General features: G+C 45.9%; 1 protein-coding gene across 1 annotated transcript in view; it reads right to left on the bottom strand.

Moving 5' to 3' along the window:
* TTC7A (tetratricopeptide repeat domain 7A) overlaps positions 1-18765 on the bottom strand; it is a 185034-nt gene that overhangs the window by 125354 nt on the left and 40915 nt on the right. Inside the window, exons 9-10 of the mRNA XM_083605066.1 lie at positions 16950-17087; positions 15480-15563 (exon numbers count right to left, since the gene is read on the bottom strand). Of these exons, the coding sequence (XP_083461192.1) occupies positions 15480-15563; positions 16950-17087 (222 nt within the window). The remainder of the gene's footprint in view (positions 1-15479; positions 15564-16949; positions 17088-18765) is intronic.

Here is an 18765-nt window from a genome sequence, read left to right as displayed (position 1 = left end):
CCATATTTCACCCAACCAAAGTTGGCGACCCTAGTCACTTTGCACACATTCCCACAAGAGGGTCCTGGCAGGCTAGGGCAAGCCAGCAGTGCAACAAGTGTCACTTTCTCCAGGACTAAAAGAGGAGAGATGAGGGGAGACGGGCGGAATAAATCCCTTCTCATTTATGCCCGCGAGTCTGTCAGCCCTGACTTTTCCAGCATTGATGAAATGATGGGTTCGTAATTGAAAAGCAGCACAGTTAATCAGCAAGGCAATCTTTAATCCCTCGACAGTGAAGTACAGTAAAGAGTACATAGCGGACGTTGCAGCAAAAGACTACAGGGTGGAAAGGGCCCGTTGCCAAATGGAGCTCAGCAAAGTGTCTAACGCGGCTCTGAAAAACAAGCCCTCTGGAAATTCTGACAACCTTTCCCATCAAATGTTAGAAACGATCGCTTTGCAGACCTGCCAGCATGCCATGGAACAGGACCGTCTTAACCATAGGTGCCAGGGGTGTGGGGCACCTGGGCGCCAGGCTCTCAGGAGCACCAGGCCGAGAGTCTGGGGCCTGAGAGTTGGAGACCGGGGAAGAGCCTCCCCATCGGTTGGAGCGCCGCAGCGGGCTCTTCTGCTGTGGGCTGTGAGTTCGAGGGCAAGCGAGACAGCGAGGCGCTGAGGTGGCCGGCCAGCTCCGCCTTCCTGCGTGCCTGGGATTGGTTTAGGGCCGTGGAGAGGCCTGCCCATAGAATCATAGAATCATAGAGTTGGAAGAGACCACAAGGGCCATCGAGGGCCCAGTGCATGCTGCTTACACCATGAGGCGCCCATGGTGCCTTGGGCTGGTTTGTTGCGCTGGGCTCCTGATGTTTCCTGTTTTCTTTTCCTGTGCAGAGATAAGCGTGGCGTCAGCTCCCTAAAAAAAGGGGTTCCCCAAAGGATCTTTGCACCCTGGCTGTGCTGGTCCCGAGAGTTAACCGTGCGGCGAGGTCCAAGTCCAGTCCGAGGTCGAGGGTGCAGTATGGAGGCTGCCCATCAAAGCTGAAGCAGGGTTCAAGGCAGGGAGTCGGGTGAGGTCAGGAACTCGGGCAGAAGAGCAGGACAGGGTGCAGGCAGGAACAGGTTACCAACTATGTTGCTCCCGCAACCTGGGACTGGGGCTGGCTGGCTTTTATCTGCCCCGAGGCATAGGGTGGCCCCGGTCCACAGGTGACTCGCCTCTCCTGGCCTGGAGGCGAGCACTCCTCCTGCGGGAACTTAGTTCCCTCCACCTCTCTGCCCTGAGCCTCTGCAGCTCAGGAGAAGCTGGAGGGTTACCGGACCCAGAGGCAACCTCAGCCTCTCCTGACGGGGCTGAGAGTGGAGCACCTTCTTTTTTTATATATATAAGATATTTATTAAAGTTTTTAGAAGTACAAAAAGACAAATCACGAAAAACATCCTTTTAAACAAGAAAAGATAAAATACAAAAGAGAAAAAGAAAAATCAAAAGGAAAAAACAAAGAATTAAAATCCATTAAGTAAAAAGAAGAATCAAGACCAAAAAAAAAAAGAATACAGCAAATCTTCCCATTACTTTCCTTTCATTAGCTTATTTCCCTGACCTCCTCACACCTCCCTTTTTTGTATTCTAAGTCAATTATCCATTTCAGCAAATCCTTTCCCTCTTTTCAAATTTTTGTCCTGAAAATTTATCTTGATATTAATATAAGTTTACTTTCCCTTCTTTCACCAATTAACAGTCTATTTTTCTAAATCTTTGTTACATTTCTGCTAAAATCACATAAATTCATTCCAACATCATTCTAACATTCATTAATCTTACAATGCTTCTGTAAATAGTCTTTAAATTTCTTCCAATCTTCCTCTACCGACTCTTCTCCCTGGTCTCAGATTCTGCCAGTCATTTCCGCCAATTCCATATAGTCCATGACCTTCATCTGCCGTTCTTCCAGGGTGGGTAGATCTTGTGTCTTTCAATGCTTTGCAATAAGCATTCTTGCTGCTGTTGTAGCATACATAAAGAAAGTTCTGTCCTTCTCTGGCACCAATTGGCCGACCATGCCCAGGAGAAAGGCCTCTGGTTTCTTCAGAAAGGTATATTTAAATACCTTTTTCATTTCGTTATAGATCATCTCCCAGAAAGCCTTAATCCTTGGGCATGTCCACCAAAGGTGAAAGAATGTACCTTCAGTCTCTACATTTCCAACATTTATTATCGGGCAAGTGATAAATTTTTGCAAGCTTGACTGGTGTCATGTACCACCTGTATATAATTTTCATTATATTCTCTCTTAAGGCATTATATGCCGTGAACTTCATACCTGTGGTCCATAACTGTTCCCAGTCAGCCATCATAATGTTGTGTCCCACATCTTGTGCCCATTTAATCATAACAGATTTCACCGTTTCATCCTGAGTATTCCATTTCAACAGCAAGTTATACATTCTTGACAAGTTCTTAGTTTTGGAGTCTAACAGTTCTGTTTCCAATTTTGATTTTTCCACCTGGAAGCCAATTTTTTTTATCCACATTATATGCCTCCATTATCTGATAATAGTGAAGCCAATCTCGCACTCTATTTTTTAATTTTTCAAAACTCTGCAGTTTAAATTTTTCTCTAGGACTTTAGTTTTCATCTTATTCAACGTAAATCCCGCTATTTGTCCAAATTCTTGAATCAATTCCAGTACTCTTTTGGTACTAGATTCTGGCTCCTGTAGTGTCAATACCAAATCATCAGCAAATGCTTTCAGTTTGTACTGTTTAGCTCCAACTTGTATACCTTTAACTTTTTGGTCCCTTCTAATCATGTTTAAAAGAACCTCCAGGACCGATATAAAAAGCAATGGAGAGATTGGGCAACCTTGTCGTGTTCCTTTCTCTATCTTAAATTGTTCCGTGAGAGTGGAGCACCTTCAGGCAATGGGTCCTCCATCACCTCAGGAGCCAGAGCAGACTCAGCTGGAGCCTGCACCTGAGGATCCAGCACAGGTGAGGACCTTCAGGCTCAAGCCCCAGCCCCGGCTCAGCTGGTTCTGGAGGCAGGGACTCCTGTGCAGGCTGGGATTCCTCAGGTTCAGCCTCCGAGTCCGAATCCCAGGCCATCACTCTGGCACTGCATATGCTTAAGACAGCCCTGCCATGGGAAAATGTTCACATTGTTCACAAACAAGCAAAACATTTATTATGATGATGGGTTGTGTGTGTGTGTGTGTACGTGCGCATACACACCAGCAGAGATGGAAGATCCTATATACTGGGGAAGGAATTTGACAACATGCACTCACACAGCCAGGCCTCATCTGCATTATACATTTAAAACAATATTAAACAGTGATGGCTTCCTTCCAAAGAATCCTTGGAACTGTGGTTTGTTAAGGGGGCTGAGAGTTGAGACCCCTGCTCTGCTCACAGAGCTACAATTCTCAGAGTAGTTTAACAGCCAGTCCCTCTTCCAGGGAACCCTTGGGAACTGGGATGGATAGACAGGCAGAAGATAAGTGATGATGCTTAAAGATATGTTCAGTTCTCCTGGAGGTTTGCCACTAAATGTCAGAGCGTCCCGTCATTTCCCACAGGACGCCAGCAATTTATTACTGGACATTTCCAGCATTAATGAGTTCATAATACCTGCCAAATAAAACACAAGGTCTATTAAAGATAAATAGTGTTCATTGACTCCCTAACATGCTCACTGTGATGCTATGGGAGATCATCTCGGCTGTGACACCTGGAAGACCTGCTCCCTGCCTTGCAGGCCGTTCCATCTTGCCTGGAAGGGCTGGGCCCTGACTGACTCCAGCTGCAAAATATGGGGACTGCTGAACAGACTCGGGCTGGGCTATTATTAGGGTGTGTTGAATTTTTCAACTTTCAAACATGAGGGGTGTTAAAACGTTTATAACCTGATCTGGGAATTTTAAAATATATTTCGGTTAAATTAATATACCGTATTTTTCGCTCCATAAGACGCACCAGACCACAAGGCGCACCTAGCTTTTGGAGGAGGAAAACAAGAAAAAAGATATTCTGAATCTCAGAAGCCAGAACAGCAAGAGGGATCGCTGCGCAGTGAAAGCAGCAATCCCTCTTGCTGTTTTGGCTTCTGGGATAGCTGCGCAGCCTGCATTCGCTCCATAAGACGCACACACATTTCCCCTTACTTTTTAGGAGGGAAAAAGTGAGTCTTATAGAGCAAAAAATACGGTAATTAAAAATTATTGCCAAGTACTTGCAGTTATGCTATGTTGTTGTTGTTGCTGTTCTTGTTGTTATCAAGCACTACCTGACATCTTCAGAAGGTAAAATTAAAATTCTTTAGTTTCTAAAAGCAGTCTATGTGCTTCGTCATCAAATGAAGACTTACCAAGCTAAATGTCCAGTCGTGAAAATAATAGTGGACTTGAGTTCCTCACACCCAAAAACATATTTTTAGGACCCCTCCCTGAAGAAATTTAGTTCCACCCCCTAAAAATGACATGACCTACAGTGGGTTATTGTTTAGAGGGACTTGTTGGGTGGGGGTTGCTGCTGTTATTGATATGATTTGTGTGGAAATGGTTCAGTCTGGCCGTGCATTTTTTTATGCTTTATTTATTGTCTATCACTATTTTTGTTGTTTTAATTATGTATTGTTTTCATATATTGTTTTCACCTATCCATTCTGAAGGAAATCAGCCCTGAGTGCTCACTGGAAGGACAGATCCTGAAGCTGAGGCTCCAATACTTTGGCCACCTCATGAGAAGAGAAGACTCCCTGGAAAAGACCCTGATGTTGGGAAAGATGGAGGGCACAAGGAGAAGGGGATGACAGAGGACGAGATGGTTGGATAGTGTTCTCGAAGCTGCCAGCATGAGCTTGACCAAACTGCGGGAGGCAGTGGAAGACAGGAGTGCCTGGCGTGCTCTGGGTCCATGGGGTCATGAAGAGTCGGACACGACTAAACGACTAAACAACAACAACAACAACAATGTATTGTTTTCATGTTGTAAGGCACTTTGAGCATAGTTTGAAGTGCAGAAAGGCGGAATGCAAATAAAATTATGTATGCCTTTATGCATGTGTACGCATGCTAGAGTTGAAATTTAGTGTGCCTGTTAAATCCAACTTTCAAAACATCAGAGAAGCCAAGCCACATATAGGATAAAATATAGTGGTGCAGCAGTTTGCCTTGAATTGGGGGAAAAACAACAACAGTGCTAGCAAAAGTAGAAATTATGGGGTCTCCCATTATCTGAGGGTCTGCCACGTAGAAGATGGAGCAGACTGGTTCGCCATTGCTCCAGAACACATGACTAGATCCAATAGGAGAAGGGTAGGAGCTGTTGGACAGTGGAACAGACTACCTCATGAGATTGTGGATTCTCCTTTGCTGGCGATGCTTAAACAGAGGCTAGTCGATCATCTGGGATGATTTAGCTGAGTGCTGAGAATTGAGCATTGAGCACTGAGTATTAAGATGACCTAGATCCCCTCCAACTTCGTGATATATATGATTACAGAGAAATATATAGAGACAGGTAGATCTTGAGTACAAACGACATCCCATAAGAGATGATATGGAACTCCGGGTCTGCATCCTCAGACTGGGGGAGGGAGGAGATATTTAGCAGCAGTCGTGAGCATCTCTATGCATACCAAATTCCAGTTGTATTTTCCAGCGCATGTACTTGTGCAACACATGCACATGTGCTACTGTGTAGTGTGCACAAGAATGAGAGAATGAATGATCACACATATTAGAGTAATAGTGGATTCCGCAGCGTCTGTGTAGGGTCTAAATAATCAGATAATTAAAATGTTAGTATTCCTCAGTCAGGCTGTGGGTGGAAAGTGCATTGTTTGCAAGATCCACTGCAAGATAGTAATAATTAGACTTATTAGTGATGTGACTTTAAACTGGGGGAGAATTTCAATACAGTGGTACCTCAGTTTACATACGCTTCAGGTTACAGACTCCGCTATCCCAGAAATAGTGCTTCAGGTTAAGAACTTTGCTTCAGGATGAGAACAGAAATCGTGTTCCGGCGGCCCGGTGGCAGCAGGAGACCCCATTAGCTAAAGTGGTGCTTCAGGTTAAGAACGGACCTCCGGAACGAGTTAAGTACTTAACCCAAGGTACCACTGTACAAGTTCTAGGTCTGCATACAAAACTCCATATTTGGATGTCTCTGATCAATGCATAGGATGGCCGTCCCCCGCAAGTCAAACGTGAAGCAGACTTCGGTTTCTCAGTTCTGGACGGCAACACCTGCTGTTCACCCATTACAGTACAGCCAAGTTGTTCCCCGCACATCCATTTAAAAAGAAAAAAATGCTCACATTTTGGCAAGCTACAGTGTGCAGAGAGCTGTCTCTTTCATGCTTCTGACAAGGGCCTTAAGAAACCCCCTGCTGGATCACCAGATCAAAGGCTTGTCCAGTCCAGCATCCTCTTCCTCTTTCTCAGAGTGACCAATCAGATGCCTCTGGGAAGTCCACAAATAGGACATGAGGGCAGCAGTTTCCTCCTACTCTTGTTCCCCAGCGAATGATATTCAGAAGCGTCTTAGTTACTCTGTAAACCATCAAGGTCAGTAATCATTGTTCTTAAGGCTTTGGAGGGCAGGACGAGAACTAATATCTGAAAATTGCAGGGAAGCAAATTTCAGCTAAGCATTAAGAGACATTTCCTAATGATAGAAGCTTTTTCGACAACAAAACAGACTGCCTTTGGAGACGGCTGGCTCTCCTTCGCTGGAGCTGTTTAAGCAGGAGGTGAATATGAGTTCTGCCAGGGATGTATGAGTTGCATTCTGCATTGCAGGTCCTGCACTGAGCAGTAATTCAGATTTGATGGTCCCTTCCATCACTGATTAAAAAAACTGATATTTAAAGTGATCTATTAATAATGCATTAGCTTAAAGAGTTAACTGCATTGCTAATGAAGCATATTGAAGTAATATAGGGATGACAAAATGACTGAAAATAAACCAATTTGATCAAGCAGGGATATTGAATTTATGCTATGAATGACACAGAATAAATAGAAGTGAAATTATTAATGAATTTAAGAAATTGATGGCTTTCATTGCATGGATTAATGATAACTTAACTCCTATAAATTAATTCCAATGTAAAACACACACACACACAATAGATGGAGTCACAGAAGAACCATCCAAGCTTTATCTGGGGAGAAACTGCACCCAGAAAAACAAAAAACCCAGAGCAGAAGGATGAGGTGTGTTCCCTTCCTGACATGTTTGGGGAAATTTTAGCTACCAAACTTAAAGCTGTGGATGAAAAAAATGAAAAAAAGAAAAGAAAATGTGGTCAATATCTAGCATGCACAAACATAAAGTTGATTTCAAGTCAGTTTGGCACATACAGTGGTACCTCGGGTTACATACGCTTCAGGTTACAGACTCCACTAACCCAGAAATAGTACCTCGGGTTAAGAACTTTGCTTCAGGATGAGAACAGAAATCGTGCTCTGGCGGTGCGGCGGCAGCGGGAGGCCCCATTAGCTAAAGTGGTGCTTCAGGTTAAGAACAGTTTCAGGTTAAGAACGGACCTCCAGAACGAATTAAGTACGTAACCAGAGGTACCACTGTACAGAGAAATGAGGACAATAATGGGAAGGGATTACCTAATCTGATTCTAAAACATACAATTAAGCAGCTTCCAGAAGAAACCGTATAGAAATTAGTTTGCAGCAACTGGGAACGTACTGACTTCAAAAAGTTCTTCTTCTTCTTTTTTACAAGCATACATACTGAGCAGAAGACAAGCCGTCTTTCAAACAGAGCTAGTCTTTCAAAGCAAGGCAAGCCTCCCCCAGAGCAAACAATATTCCCTTCGGACTGCAGAGGCCACTGCAAAATGCAGGTTTCTTTGTCTCCCCTGGGCCATCTTCCAAATCCAAATGGAGTGGATACGCATGATAAACATGTTGTCATATATGCACCGCTCCTTGCAGTCTCAGATTCTAGTTCTCTTCATCTCGTGCAATTTGGTGCCTAGATTCGGCTGATATTATACACTTGCCGCCCCATGTGGTAGCTGGGAGCTGGTGTTCAAGGATGGGAGAGACTGCCAGCCAGTCTGTTTCCAATCCTTGTCATTAAAGCAATTGCCTAGGATTAGAGAGATTATATAATCTAGTGTAAACCCACTCCCCAGAGTCTATGACGACGACCCAATATCCCACATTCGCCGTCCAAGCCGCTGGCTGCGATCCAAGCACAGCGGCGATATAGCTTTAGCTGGCTCGTTCTGGTTTTGATGAATTTTCAGGAATCTTTGGAAATTTCCATGTGCTTAGAGGCACAAATCTCTCTCTATCTCCCTCTCCCCACTACACGCCCTCTTGCCCCTCCTCTCCCGGCAGAGAAATCGACCCACCGAGTGTCCTCTAGCTGGCTGACCTTTGTAACGAAATCTTGAACCGCTACAATCTTTTTAACTTCCTTTCCTTGCTTGTGCTATTTAAGGAGTCGGCGAAGGCCCCTCCATCTCCCAAGGCTCCCGGCTGCAAGGAAAGACAAATGTACGGCTGCTGCCTTCTTTCTTTTTTAAAGTGCGTTACTTAGCAACCGGGCTAAGCTTTTGAAAGGAAAGCAGCCAGAAGGAGCATCCCAAACCATTCCATCCCTTTGCCGCTGCAGAATTTTATACGCCGGATATATTTATACAGTTGCCCCTAACTTTCTAAAAGGCTTTCTGCCACCCTTGCAAGCTGCCAGGTCAAACTTTGAAACTGGCCTTCGGGAGGATGGGATTGTGGTCATGGCTGACTTTTGGAGCATTTGCATATTGGACACAATGTCTATTTATATTTCCATCTGAGAAATGTTGGAGGGTATGGAATAGGTAAAGGGACCCCTGACAATTAGGTCCAGTCGTGGCCGACTCTGGGGTTGCAGTGCTCATCTCGCTTTACTGGCCGAGGGAGCCGGGTACAGCTTCCGGGTCATGTGGCCAGCATAACTAAGCCGCTTCTGGTGAACCAGAGCAGCACACAGAAACACCGTTTGCCTTCCCGCCAGAGCGGTACCTATTTATCTACTTGAACTTTGACGTGCTTTCGAACTGCTCAGTTGGCAGGAGCTGGGACCGAGCAGTGGGAGTTCACCCCATCGCATGGATTTGAACTTCCGACCTTCTGATCGGCAAGTCCTAGGCTTTGTGGTTTAACCCACAGCGCCACCCGCATCCCTTGGGTATGGAATAGGTTTTCCCTATTTTCATCTGAGAAATTTTGGTGGGCATGACATTGCCCTCCTTTTGTCCCAAAGAGCTCACAGAAGAGCTCCTTTCTCTGTCCCTCACCTCACCTGCACCTGTGACAGAAGTTTGCTTTTTCCATTACATTTACAAATCGCCCTTTCTCCACATGGAGAATGATAAAACGACAAAAACGATAGAACGACAAAACAACAAAACGCAGCAGCGTTTGGCCAAGACACAGGGCTAAGCAGGGCTTGAAAGGTCCCATCATCTAACCTCAGCCCCATTTACATTGAATGAATTTTATCATTTCAGTCACAGACCAGTTCCAGCCCACATACAATATCAAGGATGTCATAAAACATGACAGGGATACATTTGAATTTGTAATTAGGTATAACAGGGACAATACAAATATAGCAACAGTTAAAAAAATATATAAATTAAAACTTAGTCACTAACATATAACCTAAAATTATCATTTAAGGCCTTAATCATTATGATAGCACAGCTTGCTCCCCAAGTTTTATGGCAATCGCACAGAATTTGGCTACCCTTAACGTGATCTCAGGATCCTTGTCATTGGAGCCAAGCGTGATTCCTGGGGCCTGGAGTCATAAAGGCTGGTGTAGGAATCACCCCACTTCTACAACTTGCCGAAACACTCTCTGACATCGTGAAAATTGATAGATACAAGCCCCGCCCGGAGTATTGTATTTGCCAGTTGGAGTGCTGGAGCCTCATTCACATTTGTAGAATCATAGAGTTGTAGAGTTGGAAGGGACACCAAGGGTCATCTAGTCCAACCCCGCCCCCCGCAATGCAGGAATCTTTTGCCCAACATGGAGCTCGAACCCATGACTCCGAAATTAAGAGTCTCATGCTCTACCAACTGAGTTTTCTCGCAGCGTCTTACTTTAAAACAGGGGCACTGATCCTTATCCTCTCCCATGCACGACGTCCATCAGGTTCTTGCTCCGGGCACCAGTACTGCCCCTTTCTCCAAAACAGAAACAGAAACAAGTAGCTGGAGCAACAGACTGAAGTGAGGCAAGACACAAGGCGGTCCAGCACCTATCATGACATGGAGTAGTGGCTAGGCCAGGAAGGCACGTGTCAGCCAGGAGTTCCAGTGTGGTGTAGTGGTTAAGAGCGCTAGACTCGTAATCTGGTGAACTGAGTTCGATTCCCTGCTCCTCCACATGCCTCTGCTGGGTGACCTTGGGCCAGTCACACTTCTCTGAAGTCTCTCAGCCCCACTCACCTCACGGAGTGTTTGTTGTGGGGGAGGAAGGGAAAAGAGAATGTTAGCCACTTTGAGACTCCTTCGGGTAGTGATAAAGCGGGATATCAAATCCAAACTCCTCCTCCTCCTCCTCCTCTTCTTCTTCTTCCTTGTGCCAGAGACTCCAGAACACCCAGAGTCAGATTCTTCTGAGGGATTATCCCCTCCACAACAGGGACGTCACATTTCCCAGCACCTGCTTGGCCAGTGCAGGCCACACATAAGGCAGGAGAGGTGCCAAAACAGAGGAATACCCTGTTAAGGTTTCCTCCACAATTCAGGGGACGTTAGCCCAAGAGGGACAGAAAGCCTCATATGCTCTCCAGACCTTCTACAAAAAGTTGATGACATACGTTGCGATCCAAAGGCCTGCAAGCTTGGCTGACCCTGCTTGCTACTTGACCAATGCCCCCCTGGCATGTTTATTGTGGACAAGGAGGAGGGAGAAGGAGAGGTCTGGTCAGGGCGGCAGAGGATGCCAAGCAGTGGCAGTCCCACACCATGCTAGACTGGCAGGTGGCAGCTGAGGGGGACCACCAGCGAGAGGGAATGAAGGAGAGGGGGAGGGATGGAAGGAAAGGAGAGGTCGCTCCTTCTCCCTTTTTTCTACTGTCACTTGTTCCAGGCCAGGCTCTTCCTCAGCTGCACCAACAGCGACACAACTACCATTTTGGGCCAAAACTGGACAAGGGACACTTTTGTTCAAAAACAGGAAGATCCTGTTTTCCTAGGGACAGGTGTCAATCCTAGCCCTTCCCCACTTTATATGCAAACATGGCAGTCTCATGAAAAGCAACACATGTGTCACAGTGAACATCCCACGGGCTTCTCACCCGAGTTAGGGATATAAACCCAGCGCTGGGCCTAGTGCTCTATATCACGACACCAGACTGGCATGAGAGCCACTTAAAATGTGAAACAGTCACCCAGGTTAACAACCATCTCTGAATATCAATGCGCTTGGCACACCGTTTATTAAACAGCAAGGGAGCACCTTGCCTCTGCACATCGCAGACCTTTTCCTTTTTAAAAGAAAAAAAGGGAAGGAGATGAAAGCCCAACGAAAATGGTGATAACGGATTGCAGAGAAGCCTCGCTGTACTTTCCCTGCCCGACGCTCTGCCAAAATTTACAGCGGCACAGCAAACATCAGCTGGGAGCCGTTTGATTCTCTCGCCCACGCAGAGGCTCAGAGTAACCAAGGCATTGGCGAGAGCAGAGCAGCTCTTTGCAAAGCCTCCCCTTCACTCCTTGCCGTGCCCAGAAAATATCTCAAGCGTCAATTAAGGGAGGCAGAACGGCTGTCTCCTTTGCCCGTGGGCCTGCGTTCGCACACAGCCAAAGAGAATCAGAATTAGAGCCTCTTACAGAAGATCAGATCTTGTGTTCTCGCTGTCAGTTGCTCCAGAATAACTACACATGGGGAGAGCCCTGGTGGATCAGACCCCAGGTCCATTGCTTCCAGCATCCTGTTCCCCTCACTGGCCAACTAGATGCCATCAGCAGAACAACAGACCATTCCAGCTATTGTTCCCCAGAGGCTGGTAATTCAGAGACACAGTGTCCCTGGCCCTAGAGGAACCATGAAGGCATTGTAACTGGAAGACATTAGTAGCCTCATCCTCCTAAAATTTGACTAGTCCCCTTTTGAAGTCATCTAAGATGGTGGCCAGCCTTTTCCTCACTTCATTTAAAGCACACCGCTTTCCCCCAAAGAATCCTGGGAATTGTAGTTTGCTGAGGATGCTGAGAGTTGCCAGCGTGCAACAGATGCTACAATCCCCAGAGCTAGGGATTTAACAATCAACCCCTTTCCCCAAGGAAACTCTGTTTTGAAGCACAGAAGGAGTGATTCACGCCACTAAGCTACGAGTGATCCATGTTTATAGGCAGGCAAAAACAGCATAGCATGTATGCATCCCTATTAATCATACGCGTCAACATATCCCCTTCAGACCCTGTTTACTGTCTCTGAGATCAACTGGCAGTTCTTCCGTTTGCGCTAGAGACCAAAGGCCTGCTTCTGATTGGCACCAGCGACCCTCACGTGGCCTTGCAAGAGAAACATCTTCACACAATTCTTACTCAGGAACCTCTGAGCCTGGTTTAAGTGCCCCCGCCACTTTTGTTCCCCATGTTTGGATCCTGTGTGGAAAGCTAAGTATAAGGGAGTTGGGGTTGGGGGAAAGCTAGCCACTCTCCATCCTTGTTTCCCAACTACCCTTCTGCCTATAAACTTGACAGCCCTTATGGAGAGCTAGAATTTGGATGGATCTGATGCAGCTTACACTGGTGGAAGCTATCGGGTCTGGCTCTAGTATGTGCCGGGATGGGAAGCTGCTGAGGAGCCCCTGTGTGTGCCACCTGGACTTCCATCGCAACAATTAGAAAAGCCAAGATATTTTTTGTTAAAGGTAAAGGTAAAGGGGACCCCTGACCATTAGGTCCAGTCGCAGACGACTCTGGGGTTGCGGCGCTCATCTCGCTTTATTGGCCGAGGGAGCCGGCGTACAGCTTCCGGGTCATGTGGCCAGCATGACTAAGCCACTTCTGGCAAGCCAGAGCAGTGCATAGAAACACCGTTTACCTTCCCACCAGAGTGGTCCCTATTTATCTACTTGCACTTTGACGTGCTTTCGAACTGCTAGGTTGACAGGAGCAGGGACCGAGCAATGGGAGCTTACCCTGTTGCAGGGATTCAAACTGCTAACCTTCTGATCGGCAAGTCCTAGGCTCTGTGGTTTATATTTTTTGTTAGTAGTTATCAATTCACTAGCTCACCTGCAAACTATATTCAGCACATTTCATGATACGTGCTGTTCATAGTGGGGGGGAACTGTATACCTAGAACAGGGGGGCAACCCGTTTTCTGACAAGGGCTACATTCCTTCAGGAGTAATGTGGGGGCATGGTGCACATGGTGTGCCCCCAAACCTTGTTTTCTCTCTCTTTCTAGCATCTCCTCGCTAGCCACCCAACAGGCTGCTGCAGGAAGGACAGGCAACTCTTCCCAGAAATCCGAACTTTCAAAATTAGGCTGCAGGTTGCAGTTGATCAAGAAAGTACAGCCTTTGTTCAAGAAAGCCAAAATGCCATTATAAAGTATGAATACGGATAAACCTTTGCATCGCACTAATAGGTTGACCAGCAAGAGAAAATCGGTGTTATTTTTCTCCTTTTACAAGCTCTTACAAGGTGGTGTTTTTACCAAGCTCAGGTTGGACAACCTACGCCTTTTTAAAATGTGGTTTTTTTGGGGGGAGGGGTTATAGGGTTGTTGTTGTTATTTTGATTATGTATTTTGTGGTTCTGTATTTTGATTTTATTCTGCGAACCGCCCTGAGACCTGCTTGGTATAGGGCGGTATAGAAACCCAATAAAGAAATAAGAAATAAACCAAAGCAGAGTGGGGGTATCGTGGACAGAGAGGGTCCAGGACACAAGATGAGAGCAAGGGCTGATCCTCTGGTTACTCTTTACAAGATACTAGGTTCAAAGATTTTGAAGATTTATGGGGCAATTGAAGCGCTTGTCATGCTGTGTTTCCATCATGTCACAGATTTATTCCCGGTGCTGCAAGTCTGAAAGTAAAACCTCGGGATGTGGGCTCATGTTTCTAATGAGGTCAGGAATTGGCTGTGGCAGAGAGACAGGTGAAAAGAGATCTTCTGCCTTGGAAAACCTCAAGTGCCTTTGGTGGTCTGGAGAGATAGCATCCTCTTTCCTCCCTGCCCCCATCCCTCTGGCTCTCTGCCATCAAGCTGCAGAGTATGATAAAAACCCTAGTCCACACGTCCTGTCCCTGCCATTAGTGAGATGACAGCATTGCAGAGGATAGAGCAGGAATCCTTTGGGAAAGCTTCAGTGCTGGGGCTAAAATGCTTCACAGATGGAGAAAGAAATTGCTTCTGCTCAAAGTATCAGACACAGAATATTTACAGATCTTGGATCAATTCACGTAGATCATGCCATTTAGCTTCCAGAATATTTAACAAGATTAGGTAGGAGACCAGGACATCCTTGCAGTATAAAAAGCTGCCTTATATCGTAGCCAAGATTATTTAATTCACAAATGTTTGTACTGCAGCAAAGAAAGGCTGCGCTCCAATTATATAAAGGTAAAGGTAAAGGGACCCCTGACCATTAGGTCCAGTCGTGGACTACTCTGGGGTTGCGGCGCTCATCTCGCTTTATTGGCCGAGAAGCCGGCATACAGCTTCCGGGTCATGTGGCCAGCATGACTAAGCCACTTCTGGCAAACCAGAGCAGCACACGGAAACGCCGTTTACCTTCCCGCCGGAGCGGTACCTATTGATCTACTTGCATTTGACGTGCTTTTGAACTGCTAGGTTGGCAGGAGCAGGAACCAAGCAACGGGAACTCACCCTGTTGCGGGGATTCGAACCACCGACCTTCTGATCGGCAAGTCCTAGGCTCTGTGGTTTAACCGACAACGCCACCCTTTGGGCAACCCAATTTGGCTTTGAGAGTTAACACACTCAAAATGCCACAGCCAAATGGAGTCAGGGAGCAGGATTCGAAGTACGAGCAGCAGAAACGAAACTATAACAAATGTAATAGAGGATATGTATTGGATAAACGTATGGTGTACAATGCAGCAGGAAGAAGGGTGGGAACAAAAACATCATGGAGGGAAGGGTGGGAAGTCAAAATGCCAAAGAGAAACAGTATTAAAGTTGAAGTTAATACATAATTGTTTTTGGAAATTCAATGAAAATCTAAATTAGAAAGGGGGGGAAATAGAGTTAACACACTCAACCACCTGAGCTCAGCATTGGAAGAAACTGTGATTAGAATAATACTTTATGCACCTATTAATCAATATAATATTACAATAATACTCATACTGGGCCTGTTTGGGGGAAAGGATAGGATGTAAACAACAACAGTAGTTCAAATTACCATTTGCTTTGGAGAATTGAGTACAGATAATGGAAACTTTTCCATGAATGTAAATGTTCTTTGTGTTTGTGCCTTACCTTGCCACAAGCTGCCATGGAAAGGGCCAGTTGATACCATAGGTGGAACTCACCAAATGCAAGTTTCATTGCTCTCTCCAAACACTGGGGAGAAAAAGAAGAAAGCACAAGTATTATCACTAGCAGATTCTCAACTTTTGTGGAATTCATTACCAAAAGGTGGGGGGAGGGGGAACCTAGGTGATTTTATTTTTTTCAGTGAGGATAAAAAATTGTCCATCTGGGATAGTTCAGGTTTTAGCTGCACAGAAGACAGCCTGATCCAGTGGGATCAAGTAAAGTATATTGGGTGCCTGCTGTTAGCCTTTCCCACTGTTTTGGTGAACACATTTTCATCAATATATTGGATCCAATTCTGTTAAGTTGTCCGTCCCCTCCAATTTTTTTGTTTATACAATTTTTATTAAATGTTCTGTTTTACAATTTAGAATATTCATTTAAACAACCACAAAATCTCAATGACTTCCCTTCTTCTCTTCCCGTGGTTCATTTTGCGTAATATGAATCCCTGCATATTTCACATAAACTAAACCATTCAGTATTCCATTGTTACATCCATCAAAACTTATTTACACTGTTGACTTTATCTTAACGCTGCCAGCGCTTTCAAGTGTGCACAATTCCCCCCCCCCATATATTCAGTAAACAATTTCCAATCTTCTTTAAACGTATCTTCTTCATGTTCTCTTATTCTATATGTTAGATCCGCAAGCTGGGCACAATTCCATCAGTTTAAGTTGCCATTCTTCTTTGCTCGTTTTCCATACAGTGGTACCTCGGGTTAAGAACTTAATTCGTTCTGGAGGTCCGTTCTTAACCTGAAACTGTTCTTAACCTGAGGTACCACCTTAGCTAATGGGGCCTCCTGCTGCTGCTGCGTGATTTCTGTTCTCATCCTGAAGCAAAGTTCTTAACACGAGGTACTTTTTCTGGGTTAGCGGAGTCTGTAACCTGAAGCGTCTGTAACCTGAAGCGTCTGTAACCTGAGGTACCACTGTAGTTTTTCCTCTAAAGAGAGAGTAGGAAAATGGGAGGGTGGAATGGTGCGACCTGGAGGAACTCTCTGGCTAGGAGGTGAGGATACAGCGCAACGTTTTGTTGCAGGCCCCACTCATCTCAGCTGATAGCCATCCCCACATCCCGCAACAGCAAAATTTCAGAATTGAATTATGCTCCTCATATCGCTGCTGCGTCGTGGGAAGAAGCCGCATTACAGCAGCTCCCACGCTGCCAGCGTTGAGAAAGGTGGCCTTAGGAGTCTCCCTCCTCTGGAGTCATGGGATGTATTGCACACGGCCCCAGGCAGAACATGTGTACACCCATAAATGTTTCAGTTAGATGTAGTGCCACTTGGATACACTTCAGCAAACGTTATAAGCAAGCTGGTGTGTGTTTGGAAGAACGTAGAGTGCTGCCTTGTTGTTTTGGGGGTGATAAAAAAAAGACAGAAGAAAACCTAGGAGTAGTTACCTCAGAAAGCATGACATACTGCCCTCTTCTGCCCAGTGTGATAGTCAGAAGATCGTAAACCGCCGACGCATCCTGGAGACTGATGGCTCGGTCGTCTTTCTGCTCAGGGGCACGGCTAATTACTGCGTCCTGGTTTGCCTGGGAGTGAATTCAGAATAGAAAGAGAGGTCAGGTACAGCAGGAACGAGTGGAAACAGCCAAATGTACCTCAGAAAGGTCGCCAGCCACACACTGCATGTCCAAGCAAAAGTGCCCCTATCCAGCCCCCTGCATTCATCCACAGGAAGCTAATTTGGGAAGGCAGAATGCATTTACAGAAACGCTGGGAGACGATTCCCTCAGATTATCTCTCGGAAACCTCTAGAACGAGAGATGACAAGAGCCCCACAGTGCCAGAATGCTTCAAGGCCCGGGGCAGCACTTAAAATGGTGCGCCCAATTACTTCAGCTGCCTGCAACTTTACGACGGCAACCTTTTAAAACGAGGCAAAACAAAAGAATACTCCTCCACTTTCCCCCACTTTTTAAAGATGTTTCGCACTGCAGCATGGCTGCAGAGAGTCCTCCTCAGGTTAATGTTGGCTTGCAAAGGAATATGTTGCTTAAAACATACTTATTTGCCTGGTCGTATGCAAACCCTTGGAGACATGGGTGGCGCTGTGGGTTAAACCAGAGAGCCTAGGATTTGCCAATCAGAAGGTCGGCAGTTCGAATCCCTGCGACGGGGTGAGCTCCTGTTGCTCGGTTCCAGTTCCTGCCAACCTAGCAGTTCGAAAGCACGTCAAAGTGCAAGTAGATAAATAGGTACCGCTCCGGCGGGAAGGTAAACGGCATTTCTGTGTGCTGCTCTGGTTCGCCAGAAGCAGCTTGGTTGTGCTGGCCACTTTACCCAGAAGCTGTACGCCGGCTCCCTTGGCCAATAAAGCGAGATGAGCGCCGCAACCCCAGAGTCGGCCACGACTGGACCTAATGGTCAGGGGTCCCTTTACCTTTACCTTTTATGCAAACCCTTGAGTGCAAACAGGTCCAAAGAGATACAGGTAGGTAGCCGTGTTGGTCTGCTGTAGTCGAAACAAAATGTAAAAAATTCCTTCCAGTTGCGCCTTAGAGACCAACTAAGTTTGTCATTGGTATGAGCTTTCATGTATCTGAAGAAGTGTGCATCCACACGAAAGCTCATATCAATGACAAACTTAGTTGGTCTCCAAGGTGCTACTGGAAGGAATTTTTTTATTTAGTTCCAAAAAGGAAGGAATTTTTTTATTTAGTTCCAAAAAGGGCAGCTATGAACCTATAAGAGCACCATCCTGTACCCAGAGCAGCCAACCAGATGCCTCTGGGAAGTCCAATACAGAACAAGATAGCGACAGCCCCCTCCCACATTTGTTTCTGGGCATTAAGAGACATGCTTGCTGTCACCCCAAGGGGTAGACTACAGCCACTGAAACCTCCATGTATTTGGTTGTTCCCCAATTGTAAAGCCATCTAAGGCAGGAGCAGGGAGAACATCGCTTGGGACTGCAGAGCCACCTGAGGAAGTCCACACCAGGGAGCTTGATGCAAAAGTTGAACAGAAGTGCAACAAATAAATACAGCCTAATTGTTTTATCTGGCTCCTTCTCCCCAGGCCTCCTGCAAGCTCCTCTCCTAGGTTTAGCTTGGAGTCTCCAGGAATTGACCTCACTCTCCAGCCATCTGCTGAAGCCAGTCTTGGGAGATTTGACAAGCCACTATTAGTTGGGCCCAAACACAAGGCGATCATAAGGCTAATTCTTGGTTTTACCATTCTTTCTCCATTAACTACCTCATTGATCTT

This window comes from Podarcis filfolensis (genome assembly GCF_964270895.1).
Source record: "Podarcis filfolensis genome assembly, chromosome: 3".
Lineage (NCBI taxonomy): Eukaryota > Metazoa > Chordata > Lepidosauria > Squamata > Lacertidae > Podarcis > Podarcis filfolensis.
This window is presented reverse-complemented; position numbering and strand designations above follow the sequence as displayed.